General features: G+C 44.0%; 1 protein-coding gene, 1 long non-coding RNA gene and 1 other non-coding gene across 4 annotated transcripts in view; 1 reads left to right on the top strand and 2 right to left on the bottom strand.

Moving 5' to 3' along the window:
* Positions 1-441: 441 nt before the first annotated feature.
* On the bottom strand, positions 442-9,375 carry LOC121573014. 2 transcript variants are annotated; one of them, XR_006001949.1, is made up of 7 exons: positions 9,266-9,375; positions 8,939-8,974; positions 2,814-2,915; positions 2,219-2,291; positions 1,871-1,927; positions 943-1,012; positions 442-769 (listed from the first exon to the last, which is right to left on the bottom strand). It is a non-coding gene; the product is annotated as an uncharacterized LOC121573014 (long non-coding RNA). The 2 variants fall into 2 exon arrangements; XR_006661367.1 differs by lacking the exon at positions 1,871-1,927 and having other exon boundaries at positions 9,266-9,374.
* On the bottom strand, positions 2,367-2,447 carry LOC121573128. Its single transcript, XR_006001994.1, has one exon. It is a non-coding gene; the product is annotated as a small nucleolar RNA Z195/SNORD33/SNORD32 family (small nucleolar RNA).
* A 1,019-nt stretch (positions 9,376-10,394) lies between the features above and the next one.
* Positions 10,395-24,451, top strand: part of LOC121572242 (phosphatidylinositol-3-phosphatase SAC1-A) — a 36,896-nt gene continuing 22,839 nt past the window's right edge. The window contains exons 1-4 of the mRNA XM_041884197.2: positions 10,395-10,614; positions 12,407-12,504; positions 14,947-15,021; positions 15,754-15,881. Coding sequence (XP_041740131.1) covers positions 10,586-10,614; positions 12,407-12,504; positions 14,947-15,021; positions 15,754-15,881 — 330 coding nt within the window. The 5' untranslated portion in view covers positions 10,395-10,585. The remainder of the gene's footprint in view (positions 10,615-12,406; positions 12,505-14,946; positions 15,022-15,753; positions 15,882-24,451) is intronic.

The following is a 24,451-nucleotide window of genomic DNA, read 5'->3' as shown; positions in this document are numbered from 1 at the left end:
TTAAACCGTATGGAGATCAAATGTTTAATCGATCAGAAAATTTGCAGACTCTCGGCCAAAATCCATCTTCTCCCAATGATATTGGGCTTCCTCCAGCACCAAATTTGGTAGTGAGGGGAACCGCGAACCGGATGCTTCGCATTTACACAGCCGGTGAAATACCCCCAATTGTTTAGTCACTGTAAGGAACTATATTTAATTCCCTACTGCTTGAAGACTACATTCAAAAATGTAGGATGCATTTAGTCTTCATGTGAAACTTCGACATTGAACACTTAGGTGTTGGTTAGTAACCTCTTACAAGGGCAACCTTATAAAACCTATGGTTGCGTGTTAGATATAATACTAAACAATTTGCAAGCCCAACCCCATCACAAACCCCCCCCCCCCATAGTAAAAACAAACAAAAATACACAGTACAAGGATGACTTCATTTTTTTATTCAAATGCTGCAAGCACAAATTACTTGATTAGTGGCAATGGACTTTAACAATTCTATTTAGATAGCCCTTTTTACATCAGCAGTTGACACAAAGCGTTTTACTTAGGAAAACTCTGGTAGGAAGGAGTCCAGGGACATGTCATATCACCAACATTCCTTGACTGTTGCCTTGGCAACTTTGGGGAATCAAATCCAAGTTAATATTGGTCATATGCACAGGATACAGCAAAGTTTACAATCCAATCAACTAAATGTTTACTTAGAAGCATTTCATTTCACAACTGAAGCCCTTGAAGAATCTCCCATCGTTTTCAAGATCCTCCAGGCCTAAAAAGACCAACATTTCAGTTTCAACCACATAACATGATATTAGGAACAACTTATGACAAATTGCAATGTGTCAGTGCACTGTGAAAGAGCGTCATGGTAAATCAGACACTTTCATCTAGTATATTCATCACAAAAGACACAGCAAGAAAACAATTGTCTTTTGTACTGACCTGTCAACGTACACAAGTGATCCTGGTGTTATCTGCAGTCTGGGCAGGAGAATGCAGCAACACTTCAAACCTCAAGAAATGAAAAAGAAGCAGTTACTCCCTCCATTACAATGTGCCTTGCAACCGATTTCATGGCCAAGAATTACTGTCAGAAGATACCATCAGCAACACCCAATATTAAGCAAATTACAATTATGGTCAGTGCACTGTGAAATAACTTCATGCTTTAGTCAGCAACGCTAGTAAGTTGTCATTTCACACCAGAACAACCCACTGGCTGAGTTCTCAAAGGAGCCGCTGTCCCAAATGGCACCCCTTTGGGCCTTAAGTCAAAAGTAGTACATCATGTACGGAATAGTGCCCTTTGGGACGCAGCCCTGAGGCAGAAGTGCATTACTTACCAAAACATAGGGCCCCTTAAATTAAGGTCTCCACCCCACAGTCTAAGACTGGGAAGAAATTAGTGAAGTTGGATTCACTTGGAACTTTCTGCATGGCATGATACCAGATATGCCTTATCAGAGCACTGTGAAGTGAACTTCATGTTGTATTCAGAGACTCTAGTCTAGGAAATCATCAGTAATGCATACAGATGGATCTAACATACAAGACTTTGCATCGTCTTCCTCCAGAATAGATACCATAAATGCAGACCACTGATGTCTCAGTCACCCTTAAAGACATTTAAAAAAAAGTAGTGATGTTTGCAATATGAGAACAGGAATATAATCTCCTTTTAAGACTACTTGATCTGCCTACTCTTGACATTTCACACGTCAGTGTCTCAGCGCGCTGCGAGAAAGCATCAGTTTAATTCAGGAACCCAAATCATAGACAATATAGACGCTACAGGCATTATCCCTAAAAAAAACATTAATTACACCAAAAAAAGGTCAACCTAACAATATACAGTGTGTCAGTTACTTACATTTGTTACACTAAAAGTTTCCAAATACGTTGATACCCTCAACTACCACCTTGTGGCCTGCATGCAGAGAAATCATGATTACGTAATGAAACATGGACAAGTACACAGGCCCACTATATAATATCCACTGTCTCAGATGGTAATGTGAGTTATCATAGTAGTTTACTCAAGCAATGTAGGTTAAGCAGCATCACCGACAGCTGTAGCAAGCTATACGTTAAACATAGCTAGGTCAATATCAAGGTGTAATTACACAGGTCAAGTGACATGAAATCCTCGGACTGGATAATGATCAGTCACTAGATAGGCATTAATGGATCAAAATAAATATTTGACTTCAAAACTCACCCAGCAGAACTTGCTTTGCCACAATGGCAGCAAGTGGACAAATTAAATGCCCTCTGCCATCAAGCAGCAGAACCTGGAAAGGTAACACAGCAAGTCATAAGATATTTGCCACAACCTGACTTTCAAATGATTCAACAATGTTGCTTTTTATGTCTCAGATGGTAGTGCATGTAAAGTATTCTCATGGGCGTTTAACTCAAATGTTACTGTGGTAAACATCACTGACAAGCAAAAATATGTACTTGGATAAATACATTTAGCTACGGTTTAGGGCATTTATTCACAGCCACTAGTACTCCGAGGCGAGGAGTCACTAAACCTCAATGAAGACTAATGCTTAGCAAGTATCATTCCACATCAAGGGGTAAGAGACTTGCAACAGAAAGTATCCATCAATCGTTGTCAGTCTAGAAAGGAATAAAAGCATTAGAATCAATAGGAACGTGCACTTCCTCAAATGGCATGATACCCAGCATGCATTTCCAGAGCACTGGGAAGTTAACTTCACGATGTTCTCAGAGACTAGTCTGGGAAATCATGAATGCACACACTGATGGGATCCAACTGCCATTTGACTGCTCTGCATTACTCTCACCGATTGGCTGAACACTTGCGGGGAGTTGGCGTTCTCATTGTGATCCAGCCATGTCTTCTTCCCACAGCGCAGGAGACGAGCCTCTTCTGGAACCTAAGCATGCTGTGTTAGAGATGGCGAAAGAGTTAACACATGGTATTCTGTAGAACCCAACATTCTGTAACTTTGAATGTGTATAGTGTCAACAGGGGTTCATCTGATAACCAAAAGAAACGTCAAATTTCAGCATAGTTTGCAAAACCATTCAGATATAGAGATATAGATATATAGATATATAAAAAATTCACCTTTATTTAACCAGGTAAGCCAGTTGAGAACAAGTTCTCATTTACAACTGCGACCTGGCCAAGATAAAGCAAAGCAGTGCGATAAAAACATAGTTACATATGGAATAAACAAAACAAAGTCAAAAATACAAACAGAAAATATATATACAGTGTGTGCGACTGTATTAAATTATGGAGGTAAGGCAATAAATAGGCCATAGTGCAAAATAGTTAAAATTTCGTATTAACACTAGAATGATAGATGTGCAAAAGATGATGTGCAAAGAGATACTGGGGTGCAAATTAGCAAAATAAATAACTATGGGGATGAGGTAGTTGGGTGGGCTAATTACAGATGGGCTGTGTACAGGTGCAGTGATCAGTAAGCTGCTCTGACAACTGACGCCTAAAGTTAGTGAGGGAGATAAGAGTCTCCAGCTTCAGAGATTTTTGCAGTTCGTTCCAGTCATTGGCAGCAGAGAACTGGAAGGAATGGCGGCCAAAGGAGGTGTTGGCTTTGGGGATGACCAGTGAGATATACCTGCTGGAGCGCATACTATGGGTGGGTGTTGCTATGGTGACCAGTGAGCTAAGATAAGACAGGGATTTGCCTAGCAGTGATTTATAGATGACCTGGAGCCAGTGGGTTTGGTGACTAATATGTAGTGAGGACCAGCCAACAAAAGCGTACAGGTCACAGTGGTGGGTATTATATGGGGCTTTGGTGACAAAACGGATGGCACTGTGATAGATGACATCCAATTTGCTGAGTAGAGTGTTGGAGGCTATTTTGTAAATGACATTGCCGAAGTCAAGGATCGGTAGGATAGTCAGTTTTATGAGGGCATGTTTGGCAGCATGAGTGAAGGAGGCTTTGTTGCGAAATAGGAAGCTGATTCTAGATGTAACGTTTGATTGGAGATGCTTAATGTGAGTCTGGAAGGAGAGTTTACAGTCTAACCAGACACCTAGATATTTGTAGTTGTCCACATACTCTAGGTCAGACCTGCCGAGAGTAGTGATTCTAGTCGGGTGGGCGGGTGCAAGCAGTATTCGGTTGAAGAGCATGCATTTAGTTTTACTAGTGTTTAAGAGCAGTTGGAGGCCACGGAAGGAGTGTTGTATGGCATTGAAGCTCGTTTGGAGGTTTGTTAACACAGTGTCCAATGAAGGGCCAGATGTATACAAAATGATGTCATCTGCATAGAGGTGGATCTGAGAGTCACCAGCAGCAAGAGCGACATCATTGATATACACAGAGAAAAGAGTCGGCCCGAGAATTGAACCCTGTGTCACCCCCATAGAGACTGCCAGAGGTCCAGACAACAGGCCCTCCGATTTGACACACTGAACTCTGAGAAGTAGTTGGTGAACCAGGCGAGGCAGTCATTTGAGAAACCAAGGCTATTTAGTCTGCCAATAAGAATGCGGTGGTTGACAGAGTCGAAAGCCTTGGCCAGGTCGATGAAGACGGCTGCGAAATACTGTCTTTTATCGAATCATCATATTTAACCAGTGGCGGCTGGTGAAAAATATTCTCGGTGGGGCTGTGCCATACTTTTTTTTTTCCTGTAACCATCGCGATATATTTTAACACAAACTGCAGGACAGCAGTGCTCAGTGAAACATTCAGTAATTATTTAATGCCAATATTAAAAAGTTGAGGCATTCTTACACAAAAACATATTACACAAACCCAAGCCTTTCATTTGCATTTAAAGTGAACTTTTCACCATTGGTAGTAAACAGGCAACGCAACAGGCATGCTGTCAGAACAGAGTGGAAAGTGGACAATAACATGAAATTATTATAAAGTTTATAGGAAATCTTACACTGTATAAAAGGATGTATAATATAGAAATGGATATCAAGTGGATGAACTCAAACCTTTGACTGGAAGAATAGCATACAGTATTTTATGATCATACTAAATGTGACTAATTGTTAATGTGCTCCAGAACTGCAACAATTAATTGATACAAAACAACATATATACAGTAATATTAGCAAAGACACTATTAAGACTTTCTAGAGTACCATATATAACTGGATTTTTTTATGCTAAGGTCAACTATATACAAAGAAACATGCGGCCAGAGCTGCTCTGTGTGTGTGTGTCTGTCATCTTATTTGTACAGGAATTTTGCCCGTCTGTCCTTCTGAGTGGCAAACCTCTCAATGACCCTTTGATTAAAGTCAGGAATGTCCCTGACAAGTTTCTTCTCCATGGAGAGCATGGCCAGAGCGTTCAGGCGATCCTGTGTCATGCTGTTTCTCAGGAAGGTCTTGATCCTTTTCAGTGTAGAGAAGCACCTTTCTGACTCAGCAGTTGTCATGGGTGTGGTGATGAGGATCTTGAGGAGGCTGGCAGTCTCTGTGAAAGTGCTCTGAAGGTTGTTCTCCATGAAGAACTGGTACAGGGGCACTGCACCACTACAAGCCTTGAACTCACTGTTCTCATAGATGAGGGACAGTTCGGTTTTGAGCTTGGCCTTGTTCAACATGGGGTACGCCTCCACGGTTGTTTCAAGCGCTGTATCGGGGAACTTCACACTGTGTTGTGGGAACAACTCTCCGTGCAATAGTGTTGCGCTGATGAGGTGCTGGGTGAAGGAGAACCTCTCTTTGGCATGACTCAGGATGGTATCACATACCTGTAAAAGATACATCATCAGCTTTAATTTGCAATTAAGCTATTTTGATGCAAGTGATCCTGACTGACACATGCCTATGTCCAACTCAAGTATATGATTACCAAGGTGCTGATTGTTCAGGGTTTTGGCTACATACTACCAGGCCTGAAAAAAAGTTATAGGGGGAAACACTGACAATTACATCACAACTTACCTCTATAGCCAACCTCTGTTGTTCTCCTGGTCCCAGCATCCTCCGTCGCTTGATGGGCTGTTGCTGCTCGTCAGATGCGCTGTCCCCACACAAAGAGGGAATTGAGGCCCTAGGTCCAAAAAATAAAGTTTAATTTGATAACTTGCAATCAGACTTCTTAACTCACTGTAATTCCCCCTCAACACACAACCAGTGACTTATATATATATATATATATATATATATATAGACAGACAGACAGACAGACAGACAGACAGACAGACAGACAGACAGACAGACAGACAGACAGATAGTGTGTATATACACACAAACTATGTCTAGTAACTGCTTTTAACCTGTGATGTACATAATTAACTGATGTTATTACGTTTTAAAGCCTTTTTCTATTACATTTGTGAGAGGGATGCAACATCATTTTGTTCTGCTGTGCACTTAGCAATAAAGTTAATCTTCAATAACAACTAGGCCTCTTCTAGAAATTGACCTGGTGGACACCTGAATAATTATTACAAACTGTGTAGTACTTTCCTGCATTATTATCAACGTCTGATTGTGTCTTCTCTTTCCTTTTAAAATACTAAAACAAATATAATTGTGACGGCTCTATGATAATCACTCACTTTGATGACCAGACACATTTAGGCTTTTAAACTGTTGTAAGTGAACTATTCATCTTTCTAACAACATCTTTATCAGCCAATAGTAAATATAGTTATTTACCTGATTGTTAGCATGCTGTCTGTGAACCTCTGGACAAGTGCTTTAATGAAGACAGGGTCGATGTTCCTCTTCTGCAGCTGGCTGAAAAGCATGTCCACATTTGGCATGATCTTGTGGAACAGTGCCAGGAAAAAACAGAAAGCCTCGTCTTCGAGCATCCTCACAAAGCCCCCCGCCTCTCTGACAGTCGGGGGCATCAAAGTTCCCAGAGTCTCTGATGGTCTGGAAACACGTTAGGAGGTCATCCCTGTACTCGTACACAGTGTTTACAGCGCGACTGTGGAAGTTCCACCGTGTTGTAGAGGCTCTGGGAGTCTATGCGCAACCACTTCGTCAAGCACGGTGGTTCGCTTGGGAGACCTGGAGAAGAAAGCAGAAAATCCTGCAAGGTCGGAAAAGAAAGTGCCGATCCTGGGGATGCGTGAAGTAGCCTGCTGCATGATGAGGTTCAGCTGATGTGCATAGCAGTGGACGTAGTGCGCATTTTCGTACACATCCACTATTTTACGCTGCACTCCGCCGGTGGCTCCCCTCATCACACTTGCTCCGTCGTAAGCCTGGGCAATAAGTTTGGCCTTTGTCCATGTGAGAGTATGGTGCTGAGCCTCTCCAGCAGCGCTGTAGCGATGGTGTCGGGCGGTTGCGTTCTCGATCAAAATGAACTCGAAAAACGCTCTTGGACGTTACTTTTAGCATCGATGTAGCGTATCACAAGCACCAACTGGCAGTGGGTGGAAACGTCAGTCGTCTCGTCAGCTTGAATGGCGATAAAATCAGCACTCTTTACTTCCTCCAGGATGTAATCCTTAAGCACTGACAGCATACAGTCCAACAGCTCGTTCTGTATCGTCTTTGACGTGCCCTTAAAAACGGTAGCTGTCTTCAGGTGCTCCTCCAGCACACTGTCGAGGGAGGCAACAAAATCCACTAAGCCCCGGAAAATGCCGGGGTTGTCCGAGAGTCAGTCTCCTCGTGCCCACGCAAGGCCAACTCAAAAGCCCCACAGAACTTCACACAATCGATAATTTTGGATAGAATGTGCCTGTTTTTATCCACCTCCTCATTGTGTTTCCTCACCGCAATCCTGTGGCCGTCATCCAGCTGCGTAGCAATGTTCACCCTTCCTAATACAGCTAGCTTTACAGAGTTGTCCATGTGTGCCCTGGTGTTCTCATGTTTCTTTACCTTCTCTGACAGGTGCTTCATATCCCTCACTCCGGTACCTGTCCATGCTGAATCTGACCCGTCGTTTTTAAAAAGCAAGCACGGAAAGCAAAATAAAGCATTAGCATCAGTGCACCCAGCTAGCCAAGCCTTCCTGGTGTACCAGCTACGGGAGAAGCCGCGCATATACTGCTTCCCTTTCTCGCTAGCCTGCTGTCTGATTGAGAGGTCAGGTTGATCTGGGCCCAGCTCTTTCACCCGAACTTTCTCTGACAAAGTTCTCCTCTCAAACGGATCTTGGAGGAGAGATTTCACCGAGTTAGGGTTGGGTCTTGGAGGAGTATGCGTTTGCGCTCGCCATTGTCGTCTAGTAAAAATGGCGCCACTGGAGCCCGGTCCTTATTTTATCAGGGCGAGCTTGGGGGCGATAAAATAATCGCCCTCCTTGGATTCGATTTAAGATCGCTGATTGGCTACATTTTATGTCATACATTCATATCTTAAATTAGCAATTGGCTTAACTGCTACGTAGACCCGCCTCCTCTGGGCACTTTCTGTATCGCCCAGAGCTGACGAGGCGTTTGACAGGCAGAGGAAAGGTTGCGAATATGATTTTCTATCATATCTTACACATATTACTGTGTGCATTCCATATTTCAAACACACAAATATTGACATACTGATGTTTTTATTATTATTATTATTATTTGTATTTATTTTTTATTTTATTTTTTTAAATAATTTTATTTAAGGGGGCGGCGCCCTAGCGCCCTCTATCGGCCAGCCGCCACTGTATTTAACCAATAACTCGGTTAATTGTTAGCCATTCTGATGACCACCTAGGATGCAACAGAGTTATGCTAGTAACGTTAGTTATCTAACTTACTCGTAAATGCCATCCAATACTGGCCTGACAAAATGCCATGGTTAACAAACTAAATTTCTTGGAACATCGTGCAGCACATTCACACGTTAAATGTGGCCTTTCTAACATGCAAAATGTAATGAGACTTCGACATTAATGCTGAGTACACTTGACGACCTTTGCGGGCGGTACGCATACAACAATGGATCTAACTTCCATGACTTCGCATTATTGGTCTCCCTCCAGATGCCACAAAAACTCACCATGAAATGATCGACCACTGCTGGCAACTCTCGTTCCTGAGAGACAACCAAACGTGTTGCGTTAGTTCAATTCTCTTTAAACTCAATATGTAGTTATACATCATTGAGGGAAGTGTGTCAGTACACTGTGAAAGAACATCACTGTAAATCAGAGACTCTAGTCTAGTAAATCATCATAAACACTCCAATCTCCAGGCACATTTAATTATTCGCGTTATCTAACAATCTCACCTTGATTACACTCAATCCACATAGCTTGCTTTATAGATTTTAAGGTTGGCCGATTCAGCTAGCTAAAGTAGGTAGATAACTAGTTGGTAAATTTACCTTGCAAACTTCTTGTGACTTGGGCAACCGCTCAGCCACACTCGCCGTCTTTATAACACGCATTGCCAACCCATCTGGGTTGTATTTTTCCTGACATAAATGTAATGCATATTTTTCTCATCTCCCTTGACGACTAAAGCAAGCGACTTGATTGGAGAGAGGGTGCGTTGTATTTATACGGCTGGGTCCTTACAGTTTTACGGCTAGCACATATACTCCCTGTTGTTATACATACATATACCATAATGATGTTTAGATACAATATTGTACTGTTTATATTTCCACGTTTGTTTTCAGGTAAATATGTACAAGGTGACAGCCAGATAAACTGGAAAATATAGAAAAGTTCTGAGATTTCTAAACCTCCGACACTAGGTGGCGTATTTTCTCCCTAAATATCCATGACAGGGCTACAAACCACACCCTCTGGCAAGCCCCCCTTTTTTGAATATACTGACAAAATACACGTCTCTCCGCCCTAACAATGGAAGTCGTTATCCACAAAGCGGCACGGCGGGCTGTCTAGCGCCCGTCTATTCGTTCTTTGGATTGGTGGATACATCTCATTATTATAATCCTTTTCGGAATATTCGATGAAGGTTGTTGACGTCAACCGTCTGTATTCAACCAGCCTCATGTCATGAATATGCATAGCCATCTCGAGACAACTCTGAAATAAAGTGTTTATTCTCAAAGTTGCTGGGATGTCACGTGTCCTACTTATATCAGTACACTCGTAACAACTTAAGCGTTACGAAACTTCTATCAAATAAGCCTTTTTGTTTTTGTTTACAAAATTCGACACCGATTGATCTCTATTCAAAAACTCAATGCTTGGAGGGCTTAACAACGAAACATCTCCATCTGCTGGAGGGAAACCGATTTTCCGCCGAGTTGGGCTTCTCTCTTCCTGTTCCTCTCTAATACCTTAGTGCATTTAGTTTGCTGAGGTTTTGGGCTCAGTGTGGGGCTACAAGTAGAGAAGTCGTGGGTCCATTCCAGGGTTCTTCAATTCCGGTCCTGGAGGGCCGAAACACTTCTGTTTTTTATTTCTACCTGGTAGTTAATTGCACTCACCTGGTGTCCCAGGTCTGAATTAGCCCCTGATTAGAAGGAGAGGATGAAAAACAGAGGTGTTTCGGCCCTCCAGGACCGGAATTGAAGAACCCTGCCTTAGTGCATTGAGTTTGCTGAGGTTTTTACGTTTTTCATTTATTTCCCGCAACCAGTAGTGGGCGGCGCTACACCATTTCCGGTGTAATCTGCCCTAAAACACCACCGAAGAAGATCACTGAGGTCAGACTGCTACAAGAAGTGAAGATGCCGACTGCCTACGAGAGGTTCAATTTGTAAGTATTGTGCTTCACTTTTAAATGTAATTAAACGACACCAATCAAGTATAAGCAATATCTGTTCCGCGTTTTCACCCACAGAGATGTACAGTGGACATGTGTCATTATCTTATCATGATTGTCAAAAGTCGGGTTGACATCAGCTAGTTAGCCTGATTGCTTGCTGAATGCTAGCTAAGCCAACAACCAATGGCAATGCAGTCTATAACTACCTAGTAAATGCCATTAATGTTGCATGACCAGTTGCCTGTCCTTTCAAGTATATGATATACAGTACACGGAGTAGCCTACAGGGCAGGCAAACAGACCAATGGTTTTATCAGTCCAAGTTTTACATAAAAAAAAAAAAAAATGGACAGTTTTGTCGTGTAAGCTCAATTTAATGTGTTGTCTCTGCTGTAGTGGGTGTGACACTTTACAGGACATATTGGGCAACATTGGGGTGGGGATCTGAATACCTGACTGAGTGGCTCAAAAAGACATGTCTACTCAGCTCCAAGGGAATGGGCGAAGTCACTAGTAGATGTATTAACAGAACAACGGTGCTCATAAAGTACTGCTGATGTATCAGAGATGGCACCGATAGCTTGTTGAGAATAGGTATGTGCCAAAACAATAGCCGTGGGCCATGAACAGGGTCTAACCTACTTTTTGATTGTTGAATTCAGTCACAACATCACGTCAAGTCGTGCAAGCAGGCAATATGGAGTGGTTGTTATGCCAGCAGTATATCTGGTTGTCCAAGGCTTTCCTGTGGCATGAGAATGTGTTCAAAAGTCCCTAACAATAAGGCTTTTGTCTGGCAGCCACTTCTCCTCAGTCCTCACTTAAGGCTCAGTGCATGATGGCGCTCTACTCTACAGACTTTACTGTAGCCCAGAAAGGAGGCCACATTTTTTTCTGGTGCAGGATTTTCCAGCTCTGAGCAAGCCTGCTTGCAGGTTAAGTTGTTCAGCCCATTTATGCTGCAATAGGAAATCAATCATAGCCAGAGACAGAGAAACACCTTTGTTATACAATACATTGTTCTTCTTTGCCGTTCCTTTTAGGCCTAAATGTTCTCTGTTTGCACAGGCGTGAATGAGCTTTTGTAGGCTAGGCCTACTCTGCTTTGTGTGTCAAACCAGGCCTAGGCTAAGACAAGTGTTGCAATTTTTCATTCAGTCTCTTGCTGAATGCATCATTTTAGGCCTAATCATTGGAAGAGATTCATGCAGTACAATACTCACTGACAGGCAGTGGTGTAGAAGAGTGTTGCCTCAATGCAGACAGACAGTGGCAATACTCAGTCCTCTTGAGCGAACCTGTTTCAACATCTGACGGTGCTGATCTGTTGTGATATTAAGCTTACGTCATTACATGCCATGCTCTCTAACCTCAGCAAGAAATAGGACAAGCAGTGCAACATGTATCTATGGAGACAGAAAGTTACTTATTCTGGTATTTCCTTTGTCTGCTGTCACCGCTGTGGCACTGGCAAGCAAAACATTAACAGTCGCTGTGTAGCTATTGTCCTTCCGGTTTAGATTTCGATGCTGCACAGTGCTTCTACAGACTGTAGTCCTATGTTAATCACAGTTGTCATTATCTAAGTTTACTGTCTGCCCTGTAATAAACCTCAGGGTTATTGTTACATCTCTTTAATGTGCTGCATCTCATGGTGCTCTTTATTGACCCAACATGTCACTGGACGTTCTCTGTAACATGCTCCAGGGTGAAGTTTCCCCAAGGTACTTCGTCCTACTCCACAACATACTTGAACCTCATTATTCCCCCTGCCTTCCCACAGGCACACTACCCCAGAGAAGTTCTATATTGAGGCCTGTGATGACGGGGCGGATGCAGTTCTGGCCATCGACAGGGTGTCCAATGAGATGACCCTGACTGGTAAGACTTAGTGCACACCGTAGCGAAACGTTTTGCATCAGGAAACAAAAACAAGCATTTCTTATTGGATTAATTCAGGTAGGTTGCTCCCTGTTTCAGTTTCCGTTTGGATCCTAGTGAATACGACCCTGGTGGCTTCAATGGGAAGAGTGTCAAAACAAAACAGAAATACACTGCCATTGATTGGCGCGCGTCAACAGAGTTGGGGGTCAATTCCATTCGAATTCCTGTCAGTTAATATGAACATGAAGACGCTCTGAGTTGCAATGTAGATAGTTGACCCCTGCTCATGGTTCTAACCATGCCATGACCCTTTAATGGTTCCTTCTCATACTCTGTACGAGTGCCGAGAGGGTTTTTATAGGGAGCTAATGGAGTTCCTGAAGTGAGGAAGTTGTGAATAGTGGCCGTGGCCAATGGCACTGTTTCTGACCGACATTTTATAGACCCTCCTCTTGGCCGCAGAGGCATTTAGCTGTTTTTAAAGCTAATTTCCTGCAATTCTACACATTTTGTCATGGGGCTGAGAAAAGAAATTGCCGTTTTTAAAGCAAATGTCCTGCAATTCTACACATTTTGCTATGGCTTATGCTGTGTTCTTATGCTATCTGTATGACTCAAACATTATTACAAAATCAATGGGGGCCCCATTCCATGGCCTTTTCGGAAATGTTGATTCTCCCTGTCCGTCTGTATTTTGGTTATTGTTAGTTCTCATAGATGATATTTAAAGATGTATACACTACCGTTCAAAAGTTTGGGGTCACTTAGAAATGTCCGCGTTTTCCATGAAAACATACATTAAATGAGTTTGAATAGGAAATGTAGTCATTGACAAGGTTAGAAATATTGATTTTAATAGAAATAATAATTATGTCCTTCAAATTTTGCTTTTGTCAAAGAATCCTCCATTTGCAGCAATTACAGCCTTGCAGACCATTGTTATTCTAGTTGTCAATTTGTTGAGGTAATCTGAAGAGATTTCACCCCATGCTTCCTGAAGCACCTCCCACAAGTTGGATTGGCTTGATGGGCACTTCTTACATACCATACGGTCAAGCTGCTCCCACAACAGCTCAATAGGGTTGAGATCCGGTGACTGTGCTGGCCACTTCATTATAGACAGAATACCAGCTGACTGCTTCTTCCCTAAATAGTTATTGCATAGTTTGGAGCTGTGCTTTGGGTCATTGTCCTGTTGTAGGAGGAAATTGGCTCCAATCAAGCGCTGTCCACAGGGTATGGCATGGCGTTGCAAAATGGAGTGATGGCCTTCCTTCTTCAAGATCCCTTTTACCCTGTACAAATCTCCCACTTTACCACCACCAAAGCACCCCCAGACCATCACATTGCCTCCACCATGCTTGACAGATGGCATCAAGCACTCCACCAGCATCTTTTCATTTGGTCTGCGTCTCACAAATGTTCTTCTTTGTGATCCGAACACCTCAAACTTCGATTTGTCTGTCCATAACAAATGTTTTCCAATCTTCCTCTGTCTAGTGTCTGTGTTCTTTTGCCCATCTTAATCTTTTCTTTTTATTGGCCAGTCTGAGATATGGCTTTTTCTTTGCAACTCTGCCTAGAAGGTCAGCATCCCGGAGTCGCCTCTTCACTGTTGACGTTGAGACTGGTGTTTTGCAGGTACTATTTAATGAAGCTGCCAGTTGAGGACCTGTGAGGCGTCTGTTTCTCAAACTAGACACACTCATGTATTTGTCCTCTTGCTCAGTTGTGCACCGGGGCCTCCCACTCCTCTTTCTATTCTGGTTAGAGACAGTTTGCTCTGTTCTATGAAGGGAGTAGTACACAGCGTTGTACGAGATCTTCTGTTTCTTGGCAATTTCTCGCATGGAATAGCCTTCATTTCTCAGAACAAGAATAGACTGACGAGTTTCAGAAGGAAGTTATTTGTTTCTGCCCATTTTGAGCCTGTAATCGAACCCACAATTGCTGATGCTCCAGATACTCAACTAGTCTCAAGAAGGCCATTTTTATTGCTTCTTTAATCAGCACAACAGTTTTCAGCTGTGCTAACATATTTGTAAAAGGGTTTTCTAATGATCAATTATCATTTTTAAAATGATAAACTTGGATTAGCAAACACAATGTGCCATTGGAACACAGGACTGATGGTTGCTGATAATGGGCCTCTGTACGCCTATGTAGATATTCCATTAAAAATCATCCGTTTCCAGTTACAATAGCCATTTACAACATTAACAATGTCTACACTGTATTTCTGATCAATTTGGAGAATTTTTTTTCTTTTCTTTTGAAAACAAGGACATTTCTAAGTGACCCCAAACTTTTGAACGGTAGTGTATATAGCTCCATTATCTTTTCTACATACTTCATATCTGGTTTGAGTTGTTTTATGATTACACTGAAAAATGATTTATGGTGAAACACTGATGTTTGTCCTGTTACTTGTTTCTTTAGGGAAGAAGGATGTTCCTCCGTCGGCGAACACCAGGCCCATCTGTGGCATCATGGGGACCGTCCGTCTGGTGGCAGGTAGGGCCTCAGCCTGACCACTGGGCTGGTCCTTATCTTGTCACACAAGATGTAGGCCTACCACTCAGTGCGCCCCAACAATATCTCCTTTCTCCTGAAGTGTGTACTTGTTTACTACTTTCCACAAATCTAAAAACATTGGATTGGTGGAGGCCGGGGCTAGTGGGAGGTTCCACCGTATTCCTTATATTATAAAAACATTGGATTGGTGGAGGCCGGGGCTAGCGGGAGGTTCCACCGTATTCCTTATATTATAAAAACATTGGATTGGTGGAGGCCGGGGCTAGTGGGAGGTTCCACCGTATTCCTTATATTATAAAAACATTGGATTGGTGGAGGCCGGGGCTAGCGGGAGGTTCCACCGTATTCCTTATATTATAAAAACATTGGATTGGTGGAGGCCGGGGCTAGTGGGAGGTTCTACCGTATTCCTTATATTATAAAAACATTGGATTGGTGGAGGCCGGGGCTAGTGGGAGGTTCTACCGTATTCCTTATATTATAAAAACATTGGATTGGTGGAGGCCGGGGCTAGTGGGAGGTTCTACCGTATTCCTTGTAGCAGTAATTTCCCTTCAAAGCAGTGGGAAGTGAACAAGTGTACACTTTGGAAGGAAGGAGAGATTATCTGGAAGTAACTTCCATCTTGTTCAACAAGATGTAACACGTCACTGTTTATATATGTGGTGCTGACCAGGCTGCCATGTTAACCCTTGGTTTCCCCTCTCACAGGGATGTACCTGATCGTCATTACCAAGAAGAGGAATGTGGGCAGCCTGCTGGGCCACGCTGTGTGGAAGGCAGTGGATTTTGACGTCATCTCCTACAAAAAGACTGTGCTTCACCTCACTGAGAACCAGGTGACAAACACACTCATGCACATTTTTGGGATAGTTTTTTTCCGCTTCATTTTAGACTATAGTTCGAAACAGAGGGGGAGACAGGCAAGTGAGAGAACAGTAGGAAGGGTGGATGTGGGGATTGAACCCCAGTCTCTGGTGGGGAATAGCGTGTATGTGACTAGCCGGGAACGTTACCACTTCCTATTCCAATACTCAGCCCAGTCGGTTGATTCTGTTTGAAACTCTTCCTAGATACCGTATATGTATTCATTGATAGTTGTCGCATGTTATCACTCCATCCATATCGGACCTTGCATTGTGTCAGTACACAGGGAGAATTTGGTTTGAATCTATCCTGGTGTTTGCCAGTCAGTAGAGAATGCACAGTCCCATGGAAACAGCCACAGGTCTGAGGAAATTGCCTATATACAGTATCTTTGAACTAGAGGGGACCTAGCCACAGTAACGTTAGTACAGCTAACAGACAGTATCTTTGCACTAGAGGGGACCTAGCCACAGTAACGTTAGTACAGCTAACAGACAGTATCTTTGCACTAGAGGGGACCTAGCTACAGTAACGTTAGTACAGCTAACAGACAGTATCTTTGAACTAGAGGGGACCTAGCCACAGTAACGTTAGTACAGCTAACAGACAGTAGCTTTGAACTAGAGGGGACCTAGCTACAGTAACGTTAGTACAGCTAACAGACAGTATCTTTGCACTAGAGGGGACCTAGCCACAGTAACGTTAGTACAGCTAACAGACAGTAGCTTTGCACTAGAGGGGACCTAGCTACAGTAACGTTAGTACAGCTAACAGACAGTAGCTTTGCACTAGAGGGGACCTAGCCACAGTAACGTTAGTACAGCTAACAGACAGTATCTTTGCACTAGAGGGGACCTAGCCACAGTAACGTTAGTACAGCTAACAGACAGTAGCTTTGCACTAGAGGGGACCTAGCCACAGTAACGTTAGTACAGCTAACAGACAGTAGCTTTGAACTAGAGGGGACCTAGCTACAGTAACGTTAGTACAGCTAACAGACAGTATCTTTGCACTAGAGGGGACCTAGCCACAGTAACGTTAGTACAGCTAACAGACAGTAGCTTTGCACTAGAGGGGACCTAGCCACAGTAACGTTAGTACAGCTAACAGACAAGTAGCTTTGAACTAGAGGGGACCTAGCCACAGTAACGTTAGTACAGCTAACAGACAGTATCTTTGCACTAGAGGGGACCTAGCCACAGTAACGTTAGTACAGCTAACAGACAGTATCTTTGCACTAGAGGGGACCTAGCCACAGTAACGTTAGTACAGCTAACAGACAGTAGCTTTGCACTAGAGGACCTAGCCACAGTAACGTTAGTACAGCTAACAGACAGTAGCTTTGAACTAGAGGGGACCTAGCCACAGTAACGTTAGTACAGCTAACAGACAGTAGCTTTGAACTAGAGGGGACCTAGCTACAGTAACGTTAGTACAGCTAACAGACAGTAGCTTTGAACTAGAGGGGACCTAGCCACAGTAACGTTAGTACAGCTAACAGACAGTAGCTTTGCACTAGAGGGGACCTAGCCACAGTAGCGTTAGTACAGCTAACAGACAGTAGCTTTGAACTAGAGGGACCTAGCCACAGTAACGTTAGTACAGCTAACAGACAGTAGCTTTGAACTAGAGGGGACCTAGCCACAGTAACGTTAGTACAGCTAACAGACAGTAGCTTTGCACTAGAGGGGACCTAGCCACAGTAACGTTAGTACAGCTAACAGACAGTATCTTTGCACTAGAGGGGACCTAGCCACAGTAACGTTAGTACAGCTAACAGACAGTAGCTTTGCACTAGAGGGGACCTAGCCACAGTAACGTTAGTACAGCTAACAGACAGTAGCTTTGAACTAGAGGGGACCTAGCCACAGTAACGTTAGTACAGCTAACAGACAGTAGCTTTGAACTAGAGGGGACCTAGCTACAGTAACGTTAGTACAGCTAACAGACAGTAGCTTTGAACTAGAGGGGACCTAGCCACAGTAACGTTAGTACAGCTAACAGACAGTAGCTTTGCACTAGAGGGGACCTAGCCACAGTAACGTTAGTACAGCTAACAGACAGTAGCTTTGAACTAGAGGGGACCTAGCCACAGTAACGTTAGTACAGCTAACAGACAGTAGCTTTGAACTAGAGGGGACCTAGCCACAGTAACGTTAGTACAGCTAACAGACAGTAGCTTTGAACTAGAGGGGACCTAGCTACAGTAACGTTAGTACAGCTAACAGACAGTAGCTTTGAACTAGAGGGGACCTAGCCACAGTAACGTTAGTACAGCTAACAGACAGTAGCTTTGAACTAGAGGGGACCTAGCTACAGTAACGTTAGTACAGCTAACAGACAGTAGCTTTGAACTAGAGGGGACCTAGCCACAGTAACGTTAGTACAGCTAACAGACAGTAGCTTTGAACTAGAGGGACCTAGCCACAGTAACGTTAGTACAGCTAACAGACAGTAGCTTTGAACTAGAGGGGACCTAGCCACAGTAACGTTAGTACAGCTAACAGACAGTAGCTTTGCACTAGAGGGGACCTAGCCACAGTAACGTTAGTACAGCTAACAGACAGTAGCTTTGAACTAGAGGGGACCTAGCTACAGTAACGTTAGTACAGCTAACAGACAGTAGCTTTGAACTAGAGGGGACCTAGCCACAGTAACGTTAGTACAGCTAACAGACAGTAGCTTTGCACTAGAGGGGACCTAGCCACAGTAACGTTAGTACAGCTAACAGACAGTAGCTTTGAACTAGAGGGGACCTAGCTACAGTAACGTTAGTACAGCTAACAGACAGTAGCTTTGAACTAGAGGACCTAGCTACAGTAACGTTAGTACAGCTAACAGACAGTAGCTTTGAACTAGAGGGGACCTAGCCACAGTAACGTTAGTACAGCTAACAGACAGTAGCTTTGCACTAGAGGGGACCTAGCTACAGTAACGTTAGTACAGCTAACAGACAGTAGCTTTGCACTAGAGGGGACCTAGCCACAGTAACGTTAGTACAGCTAACAGACAGTAGCTTTGAACTAGAGGACCTAGCTACAGTAACGTTAGTACAGCTAACAGACAGTAGCTTTGCACTAGAGGACCTAGCTACAGTAACGTTAGTACAGCTAACAGACAGTAGCTTTGCACTAGAGGGGACCTAGCTACAGTAACGTTAGTACAGCTAACAGACAGTAGCTTTGAACTAGAGGGGACCTAGCTACAGTAACGTTAGTACAGCTAACAGACAGTAGCTTTGCACTAGAGGGGACCTAGCTACAGTAACGTTAGTACAGCTAACAGACAGTATCTTTGCACTAGAGGGGACCTAGCTACAGTAACGTTAGTACAGCTAACAGACAGTAGCTTTGAACTAGAGGGGACCTAGCTACAGTAACGTTAGTACAGCTAACAGACAGTAGCTTTGCACTAGAGGGGACCTAGCCACAGTAACGTTAGTACAGCTAACAGACAGTAGCTTTGAACTAGAGGACCTAGCTACAGTAACGTTAGTACAGCTAACAGACAGTAGCTTTGAACTAGAGGACCTAGCTACAGTAACGTTAGTACAGCTAACAGACAGTAGCTTTGCACTAGAGGACCTAGCTACAGTAACGTTAGTACAGCTAACAGACAGTAGCTTTGAACTAGAGGGGACCTAGCTACAGTAACGTTAGTACAGCTAACAGACAGTAGCTTTGCACTAGAGGGGACCTAGCTACAGTAACGTTAGTACAGCTAACAGACAGTAGCTTTGAACTAGAGGGGACCTAGCCACAGTAGCGTTAGTACAGCTAACAGACAGTAGCTTTGCACTAGAGGGGACCTAGCTACAGTAACGTTAGTACAGCTAACAGACAGTAGCTTTGCACTAGAGGGGACCTAGCTACAGTAGCGTTAGTACAGCTAACAGACAGTAGCTTTGCACTAGAGGGGACCTAGCTACAGTAGCGTTAGTACAGCACAGACAGTAGCTTTGACAGAGGACCAGCTAGCGTTAGTACAGCTAACAGCTAGCTTTGCACTAGGGGGACCTAGCCACAGTAGCGTTAGTACAGCTAACAGACAGTAGCTTTGCACTAGAGGGGACCTAGCCACAGTAAGCGTTAGTACAGCTAACAGACAGTAGCTTTGCACTAGAGGGGACCTAGCCACAGTAGCGTTAGTACAGCTAACAGACAGTAGCTTTGCACTAGAGGGGACCTAGCCACAGTAACGTTAGTACAGCTAACAGACAGTAGCTTTGCACTAGAGGGGACCTAGCCACAGTAACGTTAGTACAGCTAACAGACAGTAGCTTTGAACTAGAGGGGACCTAGCCACAGTAACGTTAGTACAGCTAACAGACAGTAGCTTTGAACTAGAGGACCTAGCTACAGTAACGTTAGTACAGCTAACAGACAGTATCTTTGCACTAGAGGGGACCTAGCCACAGTAACGTTAGTACAGCTAACAGACAGTAGCTTTGAACTAGAGGGGACCTAGCTACAGTAACGTTAGTACAGCTAACAGACAGTAGCTTTGAACTAGAGGGGACCTAGCTACAGTAACGTTAGTACAGCTAACAGACAGTAGCTTTGCACTAGAGGGGACCTAGCCACAGTAGCGTTAGTACAGCTAACAGACAGTAGCTTTGCACTAGAGGGGACCTAGCTACAGTAGCGTTAGTACAGCTAACAGACAGTAGCTTTGCACTAGAGGGGACCTAGCCACAGTAGCGTTAGTACAGCTAACAGACAGTAGCTTTGCACTAGAGGGGACCTAGCCACAGTAGCGTTAGTACAGCTAACAGACAGTAGCTTTGCACTAGAGGGGACCTAGCCACAGTAGCGTTAGTACAGCTAACAGACAGTAGCTTTGCACTAGAGGGGACCTAGCCACAGTAGCGTTAGTACAGCTAACAGACAGTAGCTTTGCACTAGAGGGGACCTAGCCACAGTAACGTTAGTACAGCTAACAGACAGTAGCTTTGCACTAGAGGACCTAGCTACAGTAACGTTAGTACAGCTAACAGACAGTAGCTTTGAACTAGAGGGGACCTAGCTACAGTAACGTTAGTACAGCTAACAGACAGTAGCTTTGAACTAGAGGGGACCTAGCCACAGTAGCGTTAGTACAGCTAACAGACAGTAGCTTTGAACTAGAGGGGACCTAGCTACAGTAACGTTAGTACAGCTAACAGACAGTAGCTTTGAACTAGAGGGGACCTAGCCACAGTAACGTTAGTACAGCTAACAGACAGTAGCTTTGCACTAGAGGGGACCTAGCTACAGTAACGTTAGTACAGCTAACAGACAGTAGCTTTGCACTAGAGGGGACCTAGCTACAGTAGCGTTAGTACAGCTAACAGACAGTAGCTTTGAACTAGAGGGGACCTAGCCACAGTAGCGTTAGTACAGCTAACAGACAGTAGCTTTGCACTAGAGGGGACCTAGCCACAGTAACGTTAGTACAGCTAACAGACAGTATCTTTGCACTAGAGGGGACCTAGCCACAGTAGCGTTAGTACAGCTAACAGACAGTATCTTTGCACTAGAGGGGACCTAGCCACAGTAACGTTAGTACAGCTAACAGACAGTAGCTTTGCACTAGAGGGGACCTAGCCACAGTAACGTTAGTACAGCTAACAGACAGTAGCTTTGCACTAGAGGGGACCTAGCCACAGTAACGTTAGTACAGCTAACAGACAGTAGCTTTGCACTAGAGGGGACCTAGCCACAGTAACGTTAGTACAGCTAACAGACAGTAGCTTTGCACTAGAGGGGACCTAGCCACAGTAACGTTAGTACAGCTAACAGACAGTAGCTTTGCACTAGAGGGGACCTAGCCACAGTAACGTTAGTACAGCTAACAGACAGTAGCTTTGCACTAGAGGGGACCTAGCCACAGTAGCGTTAGTACAGCTAACAGACAGTAGCTTTGCACTAGAGGGGACCTAGCCACAGTAGCGTTAGTACAGCTAACAGACAGTAGCTTTGAACTAGAGGGGACCTAGCCACAGTAACGTTAGTGCAGCTAACAGACAGTAGCTTTGAACTAGAGGGGACCTAGCCACAGTAGCGTTAGTACAGCTAACAGACAGTAGCTTTGAACTAGAGGGGACCTAGCCACAGTAGCGTTAGTACAGCTAACAGACAGTAGCTTTGAACTAGAGGGGACCTAGCTACAGTAACGTTAGTACAGCTAACAGGCAGTAGCTTTGAACTAGAGGGACCTAGCCACAGTAACGTTAGTACAGCTAACAGACAGTAGCTTTGCACTAGAGGGGACCTAGCCACAGTAACGTTAGTACAGCTAACAGACAGTAGCTTTGCACTAGAGGGGACCTAGCCACAGTAACGTTAGTACAGCTAACAGACAGTAGCTTTGAACTAGAGGGGACCTAGCCACAGTAACGTTAGTACAGCTAACAGACAGTATCTTTGAACTAGAGGGGACCTAGCCACAGTAACGTTAGTACAGCTAACAGACAGTATCTTTGCACTAGAGGGGACCTAGCCACAGTAACGTTAGTACAGCTAACAGACAGTAGCTTTGCACTAGAGGGGACCTAGCTACAGTAGCGTTAGTACAGCTAACAGACAGTAGCTTTGCACTAGAGGGGACCTAGCCACAGTAGCGTTAGTACAGCTAACACAGTAGCTTTGCACTAGAGGGGACCTAGCCACAGTAACGTTAGTACAGCTAACAGACAGTATCTTTGCACTAGAGGGGACCTAGCCACAGTAGCGTTAGTACAGCTAACAGACAGTAGCTTTGCACTAGAGGGGACCTAGCCACAGTAGCGTTAGTACAGCTAACAGACAGTAGCTTTGCACTAGAGGGGACCTAGCCACAGTAGCGTTAGTACAGCTAACAGACAGTAGCTTTGCACTAGAGGGGACCTAGCCACAGTAACGTTAGTACAGCTAACAGACAGTAGCTTTGCACTAGAGGGACCTAGCCACAGTAACGTTAGTACAGCTAACAGACAGTAGCTTTGCACTAGAGGGGACCTAGCCACAGTAACGTTAGTACAGCTAACAGACAGTAGCTTTGCACTAGAGGGGACCTAGCCACAGTAACGTTAGTACAGCTAACAGACAGTAGCTTTGCACTAGAGGGGACCTAGCCACAGTAACGTTAGTACAGCTAACAGACAGTAGCTTTGCACTAGAGGGGACCTAGCTACAGTAACGTTAGTACAGCTAACAGACAGTAGCTTTGCACTAGAGGACCTCCTGTTTCAACAACCAACCCCTACTGTTGGAATCACGCAGTGACGATGTTAGTGTCTAATTTCAGTGAAGCAGACCATGTACATTATTCATCAAGGCTGGCTATTCCTGTAGTGCTAATTGAAAGAGCAGCCTTGGCTTGAGACTATAAGGTGATGTCCCAAATGGTACCCTTTCCCCTATACTACTCCCTTTATAGTACACTATAAAGGGAATAGGGTACCATTGTAACTTCCCCCGGGGAGTTTAGAGATTCACCATAGCACACAGTCAGAACAACGCTGGCTAACGACACGGCTGACTAAGTTTACACTGAATTGCATTTTATTATGGAAAATGGAAGTCGTCACCCTGTTTAAAATATATATATATATATATATATATATACACACATACACATACAGTGGGGAGAACAAGTATTTGATACACTGCTGATTTAGCAGGTTTTCCTACTTACAAAGCATGTAGAGGTCTGTAATTTTTATCATAGGTACACTTCAACTGTGAGAGACGGAATCTAAAATCCAGTAAATCCCATTGTATGATTTTTAAGTACTTAATTTGCATTTTATTGCATGACATAAGTATTTGATACATCAGAAAAGCAGAACTTAATATTTGGTACAGAAACCTTTGTTTGCAATTACAGAGATCATACGTTTCCTGTAGGTCTTGACCAGGTTTGCACACACTGCAGCAGGGATTTTGGCCCACTCCTCCATACAGACCTTCTCCAGATCCTTCAGGTTTCGGGGCTGTCACTGGGCAATACGGACTTTCAGCTCCCTCCAAAGATGTTCTATTGGGTTCAGATCTGGAGACTGGCTAGGCCACTCCAGGACCTTGAGATGCTTCTTACGGAGCCACTCCTTATTTGCCCTGGTTGTGTGTTTCGGGTCGTTGTCATGCTGGAAGACCCAGCCACGACCCATCTTCAATGCGCTTACTGAGGGAAGGAGGTTGTTGGCCAAGATCTCGCGATACATGGCCCCATCCATCCTCCCCTCAATACGGTGCAGTCGTCCTGTCCCCTTTGCAGAAAAGCATCCCCAAAGAATGATGTTTCCACCTCCATGCTTCACGGTTGGGATGGTGTTCTTGGGGTTGTACTCATCCTTCTTCTTCCTCCAAACACGGCGAGTGGAGTTTAGACCAAAAAGCTATATTTTTGTCTCATCAGACTACATGACCTTCTCCCATTCCTCCTCTGCATCATCCAGATGGTCATTTGCAAACTTCAGACGGGCCTGGACATGCGCTGGCTTGAGCAGGGGGACCTTGCGTGCGCTGCAAATTTTAATCCATGACGGCGTAGTGTGTTACTAATGGTTTTCTTTGAGACT

Source organism: Coregonus clupeaformis, chromosome 8, assembly GCF_020615455.1.
Source record: "Coregonus clupeaformis isolate EN_2021a chromosome 8, ASM2061545v1, whole genome shotgun sequence".
Classification (NCBI taxonomy): Eukaryota; Metazoa; Chordata; class Actinopteri; order Salmoniformes; family Salmonidae; genus Coregonus; species Coregonus clupeaformis.
This window is presented reverse-complemented; position numbering and strand designations above follow the sequence as displayed.